Raw genomic sequence first — 16,613 nt, forward strand, 5'->3', positions numbered from 1 at the left:
CTCATCTAAAAATACCGGTTCAGAAGAACCCCGGCGTGAAACATTTGAAGACATATTCGTCATTTTAACTAACATACATGTAGACGCAAAATATTTTACATTTTTGTCATTTCCAAAAGTCATTAGTGTTTACCTAAGAACAAGTTACACCTTTTGTTTTCTCAAAATAGTAGTACATTTATAATGTTCTCTTTGCTACATAACCCTAACCGGCTTTTTCAAAGTGTAATTAATTTAGATTTGCATTTGAGTAACCTTGACAATGTTCCAATGCTGATATAAAAATGTTTCCGCGATGATTATCACATGTCTCAAACTTTTGATAAAAATAAAAGATGAGAAACAAAATGAAATGTTTTTATCTGTTCGTGGACCCCTTTTGGTTTGATATCCTTCTGTTGTACAGATATATTCGAATTGTAAAATCATTGGACCTCAACCAAAAAACCAGACTAGTCTTGTCTTTTTAACAGATGTTTTGTTCAAATGCAGTTAATTTATGTTAGAGTTAGACCTAGTTCCTTTAAGAACGGTCTCTGATAGGATGCTGTCCTCTAACCATTCCTATTAATCTGCAATATGAAAACGTCACTCTTCCACGCCGGCTAAATCTATTTGTTAAGGCCAGTTGAATTTTCGTCAAGGTCGCTGAGATGTAAATAAGGTTAGGGCACGTGATTGTTTGCGAGATTGTCGGTTAGGTTTAAAAATTTGGGGGAGAGGTTGAGTCTCACATAAGCAATGACCTAGGATAATGAAATGTCAGTTCGTGATATTTCCTGGCTTTATACAAATACATACAATACATTGAATTTTATATATGTTTCCGGTGTTGGTGGCACCGATGGTCTTCCTTAGGTGGTGCTTGTGGTATTCTGGTATTTTTATTTCTGGAAAAAAGGAATAAATTTGAGGCTCTCGGGTGATAGAGCGGGAGCCCAGGGGGTTAACCTAGCTGAAAAGTGTACCAATTTTCTCCTATATCATATCAATGCATGTATATCTGGTAGCATCAGAATGTAAGTCTGATGATACCAGATATACATGCATTGATACCATATAGGAGAAAATTAGTACACTTTTCAGCTAGGTTGACCCACTGGGCTCCTGGTCTATGAGAGCCACATTACTGTGTTTCCTACTAAGAATTTGATTTTCTAAAAAATATGTTTGTTCCACTATCACAGAGTTAGGGCTAGGGATTCTTATATCTAGTTGATTTTATTTACAAAGGGTTGGGGCTAGGGTTTTATATATTGTTTGTTTTGGGTTAAGGTGAGGACTGGTCTTATTTAGTCTAATTTACTGTGCACTAAGATATCGTTCAGATTTTTACTTTTAGAATATGCAATTATAACTTTCTGTGTGAAGATTGATTTTGGGGTGATTTTCTTAGAGATCACTATGGTGTTTTCTGATGATTTTGGACGCAGTTGCTGCTGTTGCGCTAAATAGGACTACAAAAGGGGGCTACTGCGCTAGTGGTATAATATTCAAAACTGGGGGGAGGGGGGTCAATTTGTTAATCTCCAAGTCTATTTTGGAATCCATACTTTTCACCATGATTCTCTTTTTATCGCTAAAAGGAATCATTTCTCGCCACATCTGACACAACTTTATAATAATTCAACACTATTTTCAAATAGAAATTTGCGATCAAAATAACATAACCAAATACATTTGAACCGGCTGGAACATGCGCAGACCACGTGCTTTTTTTAATCGCAAAATTCTAATAGTAAGTAAGTAAGTAATTGTTTATTATAGTGTCACACACTGCATACAAGAATATACATATATTACGTAAAATATACATAAAATAATATCAGTGTCCAACCCATATCGACTTAGGAGACACTTTTCTCTAAAATCTAATCATTAAAAATACTAAATAATTAAACAAAAATTAATAAAGTAATAAAATTAATAAAGTAATAACATTAATAAAGTAATAAAATTAATAAAATACATTCAGATTAATCTTCTCCTTCGTTTTAACATGTTTAAAAGACAATTAGCAAGAGTAATGTTATTTTTCATTTTTAAAATACTTAAAAACATTTCTTTTGAAGATATATTCTTAACATCATGATTTACGAATAGTTCCTTCCGAATATTAGAGTAGACATCACATTCAATTGAAAAATGGATTTCGTTTTCGATACACGACGAGCACAAAGGACATATGCGATTATTTAGGGGAATTAGGGGTTTAGAATATCGACCTATTTCTATTGATAGAGGAAGAATACCACATCTAAGTTTGCTTATAACACCTCTCTGAGATCTGGTCATGACACAAATAACATAATCTTCAACTTTTAGATCTTTGTTTAAACAACCTACGTTCTTAATTTATTTCCATTTGTACAGTTTCTATCATCGCACAGTTTTGAAAACCACCTAGATTCATCAGTAATAAATAATTTTTTACACAAAGATTTAAAATCAGATTTACTACCGTCACATAAATTAAGCTCGTGCTTTACATTTAAATTTTCTGACAACTTTAATACCTTCCTTTCCCACGATTTGAACGTCTTTGAGACCATTTATGGACCTTATATAATAAACGATTTCTATCACAGTTTTCGAGCTTTGTCAATAATCTGAACACCTCAATTGCTTGCTTTGTCGGAGAACTGACCCAACCCATATCACCAAAAGAAGCTATATTTGATGCTCTCTTAGGAACTCCTAGAAATAATTTACAAGCACGCGTCCTAACATTATTTATCACACTGTGTTCAACTGTACCCCATATACATATAGATACACCATAGAGTAATATTGGCTAGACAAGAGATTCATACAGTTTATTATATACAGAATACGTCATTCCACCCAAAGCATAATATTTTGAAGTTAAAAACCCTAAAGCACGGCTGGCTGATTTTGCAAATTAAGTGTTCATCAAACCATAAACCGAGGTATTTATACTGTCCTACACAGTCTAATGGTTCAGACCCACAGTTAAAACTTAAGTCTGTTCTGGTCTCGTTGTTTGGACGAAAGTGTATGTTTTTTTATTTTTTTGCTATTAATATTTAATTTCCATTTATTACACCAGCTATATATGCACAGTATCTAGCATGATCTGAAGTTTTTCTTCACTAGGCGCAAGAAGCACAATGTCATCCACATAAAGCAGAATACTTAGAGTTACACTGTACACTGTCTAATTCTATACCTAAGTTTAGATTACAGATTTCCGCAGCCAGATCGTTTATAAAAACTGAGAATAATGTAGGTGACAGAAGACATCCTTGTTTAACTCCTAAATTAACGTCAAACCAGTCTGTTGTATGGTTACTCCCACGAACTGCACTTTTTGTATTTGTATATAATGACTATCGCGTTCAAAATCTTACCCTTTACTCGGAATTTAAGGAGTTTATTCCATAGACTTTCTCTCTGACAAAAATCGAAAGCTTTAGTCAAATCAATAAAACAGGAATAAGTGGAGAGTTTTGACTGTTTACGATTACTCAGAACACTATGGAGGGTGTAAATTTGGTCCAGACATCCACGGTTCTCTCTGAAACCACACTGTTCATCAACTAATAGATCAAGATTTTCTATCCAATTATTTAGTCTTATTCAGAACATCACAATAGACTTTGCTTGGTACAGATAGCAGGGCAATACCCCTATAAGAGAGAGGCACCCGGGGGTCGGTTGAGTTCGGTTTGTGTATAGGATTAATAAAACCTTTAGTCCAATAGTCTGGCACTGTCCCATTTTCAAAACAGAAAGATATAATGATGTGCAGCATTTCAACACACACGGGGTTCTTAAGGGCTTCAGCTGGGATAGCCTCTAAACCACAAGCTTTTCTTGTTTTCAGTCTAGAAACTGCAGCGCGAACTTCATCCACAGTTATGGGCTCGTTTAGGAAGTCATTATTCATTTTCACATGACACAAAGTTTCATTTTCCCGCTTCATAAATCTAGTATGGGCATCGTCAGTTTCAGAATCACCGCCTTTATTGTTTAACAAGTCACTGTAGTCTGTTTCCCATCTTTTAAGCACCAAATCCACATCTTTTGTTACCGAGCCATTACTGTTTAATACCTCCAATGGTATTTTTACATTTCTATTATTAACTGACCCAACCTTACCTATTGTTTTCCAAAAGTCTCTTTTATATTTGGTATCCGTTATCTGTTCCGCAAGTTCTCGTTGTTTTTGCAGTTGGTATTGTCTTTTGTATTTTCTGTGCAATTTATCAAATTCACGCCGAATCACACAATATTCATGGTTTTCTTCTTGCTCACCGGATTACCCTTACACCTTAACCACAAGCTCTCCTTTTCACTGACATCTTTAGATAAAGTCTGTAACGCCTCATTCCAATAAGGTTTCCTTGGTCGACGTGTAGCTTTCCTATAAGTTCCTGTCACTTTTACACCAAAAATTGCATAACTCTGATTTGAGAAAATTAATTAAAGTTTCATAAGCCCTATTTACATTATTAGTGTCCTTGATCTAACCTTCTATTCGTAAAATAGTCTCACTAATCTCTTCACTGAAATTACTTAAGAAATTCACAGGAACATTTTTTTGCATCATAATAGCTAAACTTTTCCGGCACAGAGCAGTCGTCAGTCAGCTGTTGTTTATTTCGTCCTGGTATATTAATTGACCACTGAAGTAATATTACTCGTCACCGCTAAATTATGTTCATATATAATGCTGCTAACTGTTCTCACTTTGAATTCTGAATAGACTGGAAAGTGTTCATGGGGTACGATGACGTAATCAACAAACCGATTTTCTTTTCGTTGAAACACAATGTGTAGTCATTGTGAGCACCTACTCGTCCATTAAGAATGCATAGATTATTATCTACAAGAAAGTCAAGAAACAAATCACCATAATGATTAGTATTTGGGTCAACACTTGTCCTAGGATTTATATCATCTACTCCTTCAATAAAATCACTATTTTCTCCAATTCGTGAATTAAAATCTCCACATATACACACTAGTCCATCATTTTGATATTTATACAACTGATTGGTTAGGTTCTGGAAAAGTAATTCAGGATCCCCTTGACGTGTGGATCCATTGGAGGGAAGGTAACATACACATAAAATTAAGTTAAAAGAACTATTTTGAGATGATAATTTAATCCACAGAATATCCTCCACTGAGTTATCCAATACACCTATATCCACATTATTAAATAGGTTATCCTTGATTAAAAAGCCTACACCGACCGAACCTCGTTTCGCATTTTTATGTAAATTAGCCTTATTATGACTTAAAAAACTATATCCAGGCACATTTCTGGAATTATCATCACATAAAAAAGATTCAGATATTCCATAAATATCACTATTAAATATACTAACAACATCCTGTCGAAAAGAGGAATTATCATTATTGTGTTTTGACCATCCGTTCACATTCCAGCAACTTAGATATACTATTTCCTATGCGTGCGAGTGTTCACTATTGGGAATAATTCTAGATCCAGCGATCCTATATTTTCTATTTAGACCAGTTTCCTTTAGTAGAGTCCTCATGTTGTTTTGTTGGAGTCGGATTTCTAGGGGTACGTCGTTGGAATGATGAGAGCTATTTCGAAGTTTGGCTTTGTTTTCCATAATAACTTTCTTCTCTTCTTCACTTTCAAGTGTCGCTACAACAACTCCAGGATATTTCCCTCTACTAACCTTTCTCTGTACTTTATTAATCTTTACTGACCTAATTTTTAGACTGTCTCTAAACAAGGCCGTAACTTTGTTCAGTGTACAATCAGGCTGATCTATCTCACCCCCACTTTCAAATAGACCTTTAATTATCACATTTGTTTTCCTTTTTTCCCAGTCAGCCTTCTTGGCCACATTCGTTTCACATTCATTCCCACTTTTGGAGTTTTTCATTCTGTCTATTTCGTTTTTCATACTATCTATCTCTTTCTTGAAGTCGCCTTTCATTATTTTCATCTCCTCCCTCACTCTAGTTTTCACAAGTTGATGTATCAGGTCTCTCAATGATTCAGTCATTCTGTCTGTGAGCTCAATATTATTTTCTAACGATTCTATTTTATCATTTAGTCTTTCCACTATTTCAAATGATTAAAACAGCGAAAAACTAATCTGCACACTAAAACTTAAAATGTTCACTGGAGCATGGAGAGCTCTTCAACAAAACGTCCTGTCTCCTCGGCTATCTAAATGTCAAATAGTTATTCCAGGAAATATTTTTTTTTCATAAGAAACGTCCTAAAAGATTAAGAGGATTGAAAGAATTAGGTGAAGCAGGAGAAGTGAGGAGTGTCGCTAAATCAATTAAGGCACAGAGAACAACAATTTGGCCCAACATAGTTCCTTTAGGAATGGTCTCTGATCGGACGTTGTCCTCTGACCGTTCCTATTCATCCCTATTAAGCTGCAATATGAAAATATCGCTCTTCCCCACCTCTGTTCTAAGGCCATTTTGGAATCCCTGCCTTCTATTTTTCGCCGTGATTCATTTTTTCGCCACATCTGACAAATTTATATAATTCAACACTATTTCCAAGTAGAATTATGTCGGGTGTTTAGCGGTCACAATTTGTAGACAACAGTTTTTAACGGATTTATTTCAAATTCGGTGTGCAGCATTGAGATCATGAGAGTACGAATTCAGTCGATATTCAGCGTTTCGTGACCGTCCTTTCCGGAGATACCCCTTTTCCACATAGAGGCTACAGTTTTTTTTAACAAATTGTTTTCTTTGAATTCGCTGTAAAGCATTAGGATAAAAGGGGATGTACCCTATCGATTTTCTCTATTCTCAGCCAATCTATTGCAAAATGTTGGCGTATCTTGCATGGCGACCGCTTAGTGTGTTATATAGAATTCTAACTGTCAAGGGATCTTTTACGTGCACGCCAATGTGTAAACGGGACCTCGGTTTTTCGCCTGTCCGAACGACTAGGCAGCTGTCCTTGTCAGGCCCTTCGCCCTGCATCACTGACAAGGGGGGGGGGGGCATGCCGGAAAATCTGGATGAACTTTCTCGGCCAATGCACGGATCGAACACCCGACCTCCAGGCTAGCGAGTCAGCGTCTTACCCACTTAGCCACACCGTTTTAGAAATAACCCCGATTAACTAGATATATATAATTACGCGATGAACACGATAACATTTCCCCTGAATTCTTATTTGATTCAACAATACATGTAGGGCACATTGGGTTGATTTCCAAAGTGAATAATGTTTTCTCGAAATTGGCATCTAGCAATATTGGTGAGAAGATATATTGGTACTATTTCCTTTTCGTCAAAGTATTTCGATGATCTTAATCTTTATAACCCCAAAGAGCCCAATTACAATCAACTGACAAAAATGTTGAAAAGAGTGGACCATTTCGATTGTTTGCTAGGCCTGTTAAAAGGAATCTATGACAGTGACGTCATTTTAGTAGGCAATCTCCCTAACTAATATATGTGTGTAGCGTGGTTAAGCCTATGCAAGAAGTGTTCTAGCATAAACAAAACATGCATTTTCGCTCTTAAATCTTAAGAAAGGTGGACAAACACACCAACCTCGCTAGTCAAACATCTAGAACGTTGCCTTTTCCATTTATCGCGTCAACTGCTATTGACAAGCCTCCTATTGACAAACTATGTACATTTCCAGAATTTTTCATCAGAAGTGCAGACTATCGCAAGGCTTCACCAAAATCCTGTAGTCTGCAAGTGACACGTCGGTATTAACTATCGAAGTTTGTGGATTCTAATAAAGGGGATGTATTTTAAAAACGTCTATTCCCGGACAGTAGCATACCAGTTTCCTTATGGTGAAAATACATCGGCATATTATATCGCTTGTATTGGCGTCGGGTATACTCACTAGCTGCATGCCAAATGTTAATCACAAATACAAAATGTAGATACGTTTGTGTTAATGTTAACGAGTCACACAATGACGACTTACAAAATAAAACAACTTGACACACACATTAGATTATGGGATTACGGTGAAAATCGAATAGTTTCGGGGTTTTTTATGTTCAGAAATCAAGTGAATCAGCGAATATGATCCATGTAGGCCTGCAGCCGAAATTTCTAGCTTGTTTAGAAACACAATTCCGCTACATGGTCCTCCCAAATAAACAACTTATACATTATTGGAAAGCTTATAACACCAGGAACACAAATCCAGAGAGTTCCAAGCAAAATGTTTGCTCAAACTCGATTTAGAGCCAGATGAAAATTGTGATAATTTCCAAGTAAATGCTATATTTATACTAACAATTGTGAAGTTGACATAACATTAAATATTGGCGAAAACACCCAATGCCTTCATCCTCGGCAAAAAATATGCTATTGGTTAAATTTTGATTTAAACCAAAATGCAGAAAACATAATGGACAAGGGAACATACAGAATTTTGGAAATCTATTAACTGTAATAAAGAGTTAACTCCCTTTCTGTCAAATGTTTCCATTTGATAACACTCATTAACAGTATTTCAGGTGTGTGTTGACTGCTGATGCTGTATGACGCATGAGACCGTGTGTCAGCACACAAGTCCAATATTTTTATCGTTAATGGGCTCACAGGGGACTGCAAGGGTTGGTGAGCGGGTGTTTACCCAGAAATTATGGGCGGAGCGCCTAGCCTGATGAGCAAGGAGATATGTTGACATTGGTTGAGCAATATGTCTATGAAGTAATGGAGACCGGACTCTGTCCGTGGTTTTGTAAATCGCATTGAAACCACGTGATTTTTTCCACTAAAACAAACCCACACCCACATACCCTTTCAATTAGACCCTACATTATTTTTACTACAGGTAGCTGTAAACCCCTAGTTCAGATATTTCAGGCCGAATTACAAACATTTAACCTGAAACCGTATCTGTAATTGTGTAATTTGCTAACAAATATAGATATAAGAAAAAAGCTAATTATTTATTGAAGTAAAACATTTATTGAAAATCAGAATTACGCAGTTACTCTGCACTTTAAATGTCATCAAAGTTGGTCGTGATCACCATCACCGCCCTACATGTATAAACATCAAATTCGGTTTCTTTAACAGACTTTTTGTTTCATTTACACATTTACTACATTTACACAGATTATGCTATAGGGGGAATTTGGTCCAAAGAGCAGCGTTACGGTCTACACTTTATTTCGAATTTAAAGTTCTTTTACGTGCACGCTAACGTGTGCGCGGGACCTCAGTTTTATATTCCATTCAAATAACTAGACGCCTCCCATCACAGCCCCCACCCCGCTACCCCTACTTCCTGCACCACTGACAAGGTGAAACAACGCTGGAAAGTTTGGGGAACTGTCTAGGTCAACACGGGGATCAAACCCAGGATCTCCTGATTAGTGAGACGCGGACAAGGGGGAACCACGCCAGACTAGGATCGAACCCCGGGGCCGCCCGATAAGTGAGTCCACCGTTTACTAAGTCACCGCGGCTCCCTTGCACACTAATGATGACATTTACATATACTAGCTGTACACGTACAATGCCCCCTCCCCAACTATCATGTATGACGTATGCTCATCTTCATTATATAGGTTGGTGCAGAACAGTAAGACATTAAATTCCATTTGATTTTTTTTCTATTCATTACAATATTGTCACTCCCTTTACAGTATCATTTAATTTTGGCCATATCTATTTCAATGAGAAAACTAAATATCTGTAGATGCTATGTTTCAGGTTAAATATCCACCAGTAATTATTAACGACCGTTGATGACAGTTAACAATAAACACAAGATAGTCCTGATCCGGCTAGATTTTGCTAAAGCCTGGTTCGTGTGTAGGATCTATTTACTATAGTGGCATGTCCATTAAGTGTTTTACTAACATGTATATATCGTACAATTCGAGGAAACTCAATTCAACGCCAAGGTTATTTAAAGTATTTCTCTCCCTTTCCCTTTTGCAAGGCGATCTTTGTCGACTTTCTGGTGTTGAATCGAAAAAAAGGGTTTGAATATATATTTTCTGCCAGGTTTTGGTGAATATTTGTGATTTTGAGGAGAAAGGACACGAGAGTTAAGAGGTTGGTTAGGTTGAAATGTAGAGCAGAAAGTTGCATGGTTACTTGTCTCTACTTCCTTTTTGTGTATCTCAAGTTTTCCATGAACCTCATACCGGCTTTTGAGCAAGAGGTTGCCACATGTTGCTCTATTTGTGGTAGAAAGCGTGCTACCCAACGAAAATTTGGGAAACAGTTAGAGCCGATCAAGAGACGAGAATTAACATTAATGTCAACGGGGAAATCATTGGTGATTGTGGTACATGTATGTACTGTAAACAGAATAATATAGTCAATAAATATTTCACTAAATTATCACATTTATGTCAAATGTACTTATTTCTTTGACATCAGTACAACAAAACGGTAATACTCTGTCAGTGGGAGTATAACTGAAGAGAGTACAGCCGCTGGTTAGAATTTTGAGCGTTGCGGGCCAGTTTAGGTTAGGATGTTTAAACCAAATCAAGAATAGGGTTATCAACATAAATTGGCATATTGAATAATGTAATACCAATCATTTATGCATAGTAGTATGAGTTCATTTTTCGTGTCAGAGTTATGTCCATAGAAAGCATTGTGGAAAGCATTGAGGTCATGAGAAGATGAACCATACCGATTATCAGTTCCAGAGTTACCCCACACACACACCCTTCCGACCGAAAACAATGTGAACTCAATAAAGACTATAGATTGTAATGGATTCTTTTCAAATTTAGTGTGGTCATGAGAGGATGAACCTAATCGATATTCAGCGCTCCGAGACGTTCTGCTCTGAAATTACCTCCGGTTTCACAATTACCCCGTTTTCCCGGAAACCTTGTAAATGCGATAGAGGTAATAGATTTTAGCAGATCGTTTTCATTGGCTTGATGAAAAGACGAATACTATCAATATTCGGCATTCTACTACTCTCCGTCATGCTCTATAATGGATTTGTTTCAAAACTGGTAAAGCATGGGGGTCTTGAGAAGACGAACCCTATAAACATCTCACGTTCCGTGGCCTTCTGTTCCCAAGTTACCCCATTTTCCCCGAGAAGCCTATGCAAGCGATAGAGGCAACACTTTTTAACACAATTTGTAAATACGGCAGAGATCAGATTTCTAGAAGGTTTCCTTTATCATCAAATTTGGTCGACATCCAAGTTTTCAATTCCGATAAGCTGCTGTCGAGACATAGCTGCTATGTAGGCGTATTGCTACGCTTTGCGTGGCTATCTTTGATCGTGATGTAGGTTATTAGGTGTGTCTACGCCACGGATTTTTTATTGTCTATTCTAAATAAGATAACTAAGATAGATGTAAAGTAGTAGGACACCTTAAGCTGCGTTCACACCAGGGGTTTAATCTGAATTGAATTCAGAATAAAGTCTTATTCCGGACTTTGGCGTCACACTCAATTCGATAAAAACCGAACTGAATCTGAATTAACGAATCTGTATATTTTTCCTAATTCAACCCGGAACAATTATTCCGAATCGGGTTATTTGCAGTCAAGATTTGAGTGTGACACGCTTGATTCAGATCAACAGTTTTACCGGAAACGATAACTTTGCCCGCATGTTGTGGTGTAGCCTACATAGCTGTAGCCCTTTGTCACTGAAACAAATACTGCGGTAACATAACTAGCTAACGATAGGTTGTCAGGCAACGAAACATGCGCCCTCAGCAGCTAAGTCATCCGAGCAGTCAACAGGGGTTGAGGTATACTTTTCCTTTTGTCAGTAATGCAAACATTTACAACACACTTAATTCTGATTACGAGTTCTGGCCTATACTGTTCAAAATCAATTGGCTTCTTCATCCATGACCTTAAACACTGTGCATAAATATCATGGGCCATAACTCTGGCAGTAATTATCGTAAATCGTTCAAATTCAATTTGCTTCTTCATCCATGACCTTAAACACTGTGCAAAAATTTAAAGGCAATCAGATATTAACATTAGCCTCTACCGCGTCGGTCGGGGGCGACGACAATATACGACCACATTTCAATGTGGGCATATAAAAATCCAAATGCAAAGATAGGTGTGTTCAGATCACAGCTGAGCATTCACGGTCTAGACCTTGGGGGCAGGACAGGTAAGCTTTTGTCGTCTGGAGTTTGGTTGATTGAATCTAGTCTCTAGCATGTATTGCATACAGCTGGATAATAAAAATGACAACAAAATGTAATGCTTTACATTATGTATGTTTAGTGCTGAAAGGATTTGAATTATGAAATGGGAGTCACGATGGTTCAGTGAGTAAGAAGCTGGCTCCCTAGTTTGGTGGTCGAGGATTCGCTCCCGGTGTTGACCGAAAACGTTCCTCGTGGTTTCCCCATGCCATTGTTGCAGGGCGGAGGGACCGACAAGGACAGCTGTCTAGTCTTTCGGATGGGACGAAAGAGAGAGTTAATTCGATAAAAGCGTAGGCCGTAGCGCCGCTGTCCTGGGAAAATGGCCTATGCCCCTCTTTATAAGCCCAGTCAGATCAGAACAGCAGGAAGTTTAACCCCATTTCATAACATTTCAATTATGAAATGTATCTTCGCTAGTACAGAGTCAAGAGTGAAGTACATGTACATACGTGCTGATGTATAGCAAACTCTACCAAAAGAGTAATGATCCTCACTCGCATATGATTTTGGTGCCATGGCAAGGTGTGGAAGATGTAAGACCCGGCGTCGCTGATGTAGCCGTGCTTGTACTAGGAAATTAAACATAAGCAACATAAGATCACCAATACGAATGTCTGGCGCATCCATCTTGGATACGAATGCCCTTCACTGCGCATTCAGTGTGGCGGTTTTCATTCTGAATTCAATCCGAATAATCTGTAATGTGATGCATCGCTTTTAAACCGGGAAAAACCAAACCGAATTCCGGAGGCCGATCTCCGAAATTCTAATTCAATGCGCATGTAGTGTGAACGCAGCTATTGTAAAGTAGGTGGGAAATAGATCACCTGAATGATTCAAGAAAGGATACTTAAAGAGCGTTTGGCTCTATTTTTGTAACCATAAATGGATCTAAAAGCACATATTAATGTAATATGAGTTTGTATAAAGTGATTTATATTCAATTTATTTTTTAAAAAAATGTAATTTCTAATAAATTACGTTCGGTGAAATACGCTAACAGTCCAAACTGAACGAAAATCGTTTATACCTAATAAGCTCATTCTTCACGGCTTTTTTTTTTATTATTACTATATCATTGTGAATCAGTCATTATTATTTACTGCCGCATTATAATTATGATTTTCTTTGTTCATTGGTTTTGCGGAAATGGTTAGAGTCTTAGCTCCTTTAATAAAATTCAAACCCTCATAAAATTCAAACTGTTATACAGCTTGTTGTCATTTTGTAAAAACACCCGGGTCTATATTCTGTTTTTATTATAATACATGGTAATATTTCCAACAACCGTTTGTTTTTCATATTTAGATTAGTAATAATTTCTTTGGCAGAAGGTTCACAATTTAAATAAATTGCCATAATCTCCCTAGAACTATTGCAATAAACAACAATTTCCTAAATTACATCCTCCATTTGATATTTTAAATCCGATCACCAATTGTTTTAGACATCAGCATTATGTTCGGCGTTATAAATTGATGCAGAAATAAAATTTCTAACTTTCTTAATCATATGAATGTGTATTAATAAGAATTCGTTTTGAGGCCCCTGTGGATATTAAACTCTTGAATACAAAATTGATTTTCTGTCTGCTATTTTCAGTTCTGTTTACTAGTATATGAAATGGAAAATATGATTGACAATTTTAGGAATATCAAGTTTCTTACAGCGAAGGATTAATTTATCTAATTAATTCATGAATAAAATGGGGTTTAACGTCCAATTTTTCTGCATAGAGATCTGCCATTTTTTTAATTTTTTTTTTGTATAAGAATACCGGCCAAGAACGACCATGGTCCTGTCTATCTAGGGCTTCACTATATACCGGAAAACATCGAAAAACACAGGAAAACACCTGGAAAACACCATGTTATACCGAATACCGGAAAACACCGGAAAAAAATAACCCAAACCCAGGCACACAGAGGACCAGGTTCCGGGTTATCTATTGAAGGTGCCAGTCTCCGGGTTACCTATTTGGGGTATTTTCCGGTATTTAGTGTTTTTCCAGTATTTAGTGTTTTTTCTGGTGTTTTCCGGTATTCAGTATAAAATGGTGTTTTCCGGTGTTTTCTAGGTGTTTTCCGGTGTTTTCCGGTATAGAGTGTTGCCGTCTATCTATATCTATTAATTGATATAATATGTAGTGAACATGACAGAGTGCAAGAGTGTTTACTAAGTCAGGTGTTCTTAACAAATTATAGCATTAAAACGTTGGAAGATTGGTCTTTATCCTTAGGAGAAAATATATTATTAAAGTAGCTAAGTCTCTAACTCAATATCATCCAAAGTCTTCCGACATTGAAAATACGAATTATATGTCAATTTAAATCAACATTGATGTTGTGATCTTACCGGGAAAAGATGGGCTTCTGCTATCCAATATTTAAAGACAAAATAAACACGAATTTTGTACCATAATGCATTTCAGCGCCATTCGTAACAAGCTACTCGAAGAACGAGGCTAGACATATTCCACAAGTCATGTCAAACGGTGACGTCATATTCTTATCTGGAGAGCATGCGCAATAAATACTATCGGTGTAGACTGGAATAACCAGAGGCTACAGATTGCCTTTCGATTGAGACTTATGGCGTATTTTCGCCGAACATAACTGATTTGAAATTAAAGTAAAAACGGATACGATTGAATGTAAATCAGTTTATATACATTCATATTATATTATTATATGCGTTGCGACCCATTTGCGTCAATTTCTAGGTGCCAAATATTAGCGATTTAGCTCTTTTAATAATTACTTGTTTTTAAAATGCACTGAAATGTCATGGCATTTATCTTGTACTGATTTTATTAAATTATTTTTCAGATATCAACGGCAGTGAGGGCAAGGAATATTTAGAAAATGTGTAAGTGTTCTGTTTAAGTGGACCCAATACGTAGATCTATACATCATACATGTCAGCTATGATCTATGATTCATATAATAGAATTGAAGACCTCCTAATGATCTTATATAAATTAGCAATCGGAGACAGCAGACATCATTGACTGTAATATAGCGATGTAGTCAATGTAGTTAATTAAGAAGTCCAAGTTTCATGTGTACTCAAACACTACGGCTAGCTTAGAAATAAAGCAATATTGATCCAAATGTAATTCTCACTGTGTCTGACTTCTAGTGAATCGACACAAATTTCCATAAACAAGCGTTATCATTCCGCATGCCATTCATTATTGTATTTAAAATGAGTGAACTTTGTGAATTAAAAGATACCGCACTTGCTAAAGTTGGAGGCATTGGCCCAGGTCACGTGGTTGATGCCGCTGACAACCCGGATGAAAACAGTGAACACTCATCAAGAGGGTCCGATGGCTCTGTTGATTCTCACGGCAACAAAAAGCCCCGTGCTATGCTAAGGCGCGGAGGGATTTTTCCAGGTGCGAAATGGCGACGACTACGGAACACATTACGGGCAGCACAAGAAATGCAAGCTCCGCGTAGAAAACCCGGTTTACAGAGAGAAGACTCTTTTTTAAAGAAATTTTCTACTCGACGAAATTCGAGAAATAATGAAAATTCGGACAATGAGGAGGATCAACAACACTTCCCCATGCACTGGCGTTCGCTGCATCACGGACATACGTTTGTGGTGCAGCACCATGGGAGTTTTATGTTCTGGTGGTTAGGAGTGGTGACTATTGCTGTTTTATATAACCTGTGGACATGTATTGCAAGGGAAGCTTTCCGGGAAATTCAGGATAGCTGCCCAGCGGCATGGTTTAGTTTGGATGCATTAAGTGATGTGATTTATATTTTGGATATATTAGTGCAATTTCGAACGGGATATTTGGATCAAGGATTAATGGTGTACGATAGCAAAAAGTTGGCCAGAAAGTATGTGAATTCCAAATATCTCTATGTAGACATAATTTGCCTACTTCCACTGGATTTTTTTCAGTTTTTAGTTGGCATTCATCCGATGTTACGTTTCATGAGATTTCTTAAAGTGTATAGATCTTTTAACTTCTTACACATGTTAGAATCGAGGAATGCCTATCCAAATCTTATACGTGTTGCAAATCTCAGCCACATTCTTTTTTTGGGAGCACATTGGTTTGCTGCTTTTTATTACTTGATATCTGAAGCAGAAGGCTTCCGAGGAGGGTGGTCGTATCCACAGCCCGTGGGTGAATATGCTTCTGTCACAAGGAAATATTTAGCATCTTTATTTTGGTCAACCTTGACCTTAACAACTATTGGTGACTTACCACCCCCGGAAAGTAATTGGGAGTAAGTATATATTAATTATATCTTTATAAAAATTACTATCCATGTTGGTAAATAGTACCAAATATCAGTAATAGGTATTGATTTTAAATGACAAACAACATTAAAGAAGTATTGGTTCCTTGGGTTTGTTTGTCGTTTCGTACAAATATTTTTCGATTTCGGATGATCAAATACGATTGTATGCAAATTTATGACGGATCAACCTATCCATCACTTACGTCTAGACATT

General features: G+C 36.9%; 1 protein-coding gene across 4 annotated transcripts in view; it reads left to right on the forward strand.

The window, feature by feature from the left end:
• Nucleotides 1-16,613, forward strand: part of LOC126823268 (cyclic nucleotide-gated olfactory channel) — a 186,083-nt gene that overhangs the window by 34,709 nt on the left and 134,761 nt on the right. For 3 of the 4 annotated variants that reach the window (XM_050551991.1, XM_050551992.2, XM_050551990.2), the window contains one exon: nt 14,960-16,384. In XM_050551991.1, the coding sequence (XP_050407948.1) occupies nt 15,315-16,384 (1,070 nt within the window). In that variant the 5' untranslated portion in view covers nt 14,960-15,314. Of the gene's footprint in view, nt 1-14,959; nt 16,389-16,613 lie in introns of those variants that run through there. The other variant, XM_050551993.1, reaches the window with a different exon arrangement.

The sequence above is a fragment of the Patella vulgata genome, chromosome 6 (genome assembly GCF_932274485.2).
Source record: "Patella vulgata chromosome 6, xgPatVulg1.2, whole genome shotgun sequence".
Taxonomy (NCBI): domain Eukaryota; kingdom Metazoa; phylum Mollusca; class Gastropoda; family Patellidae; genus Patella; species Patella vulgata.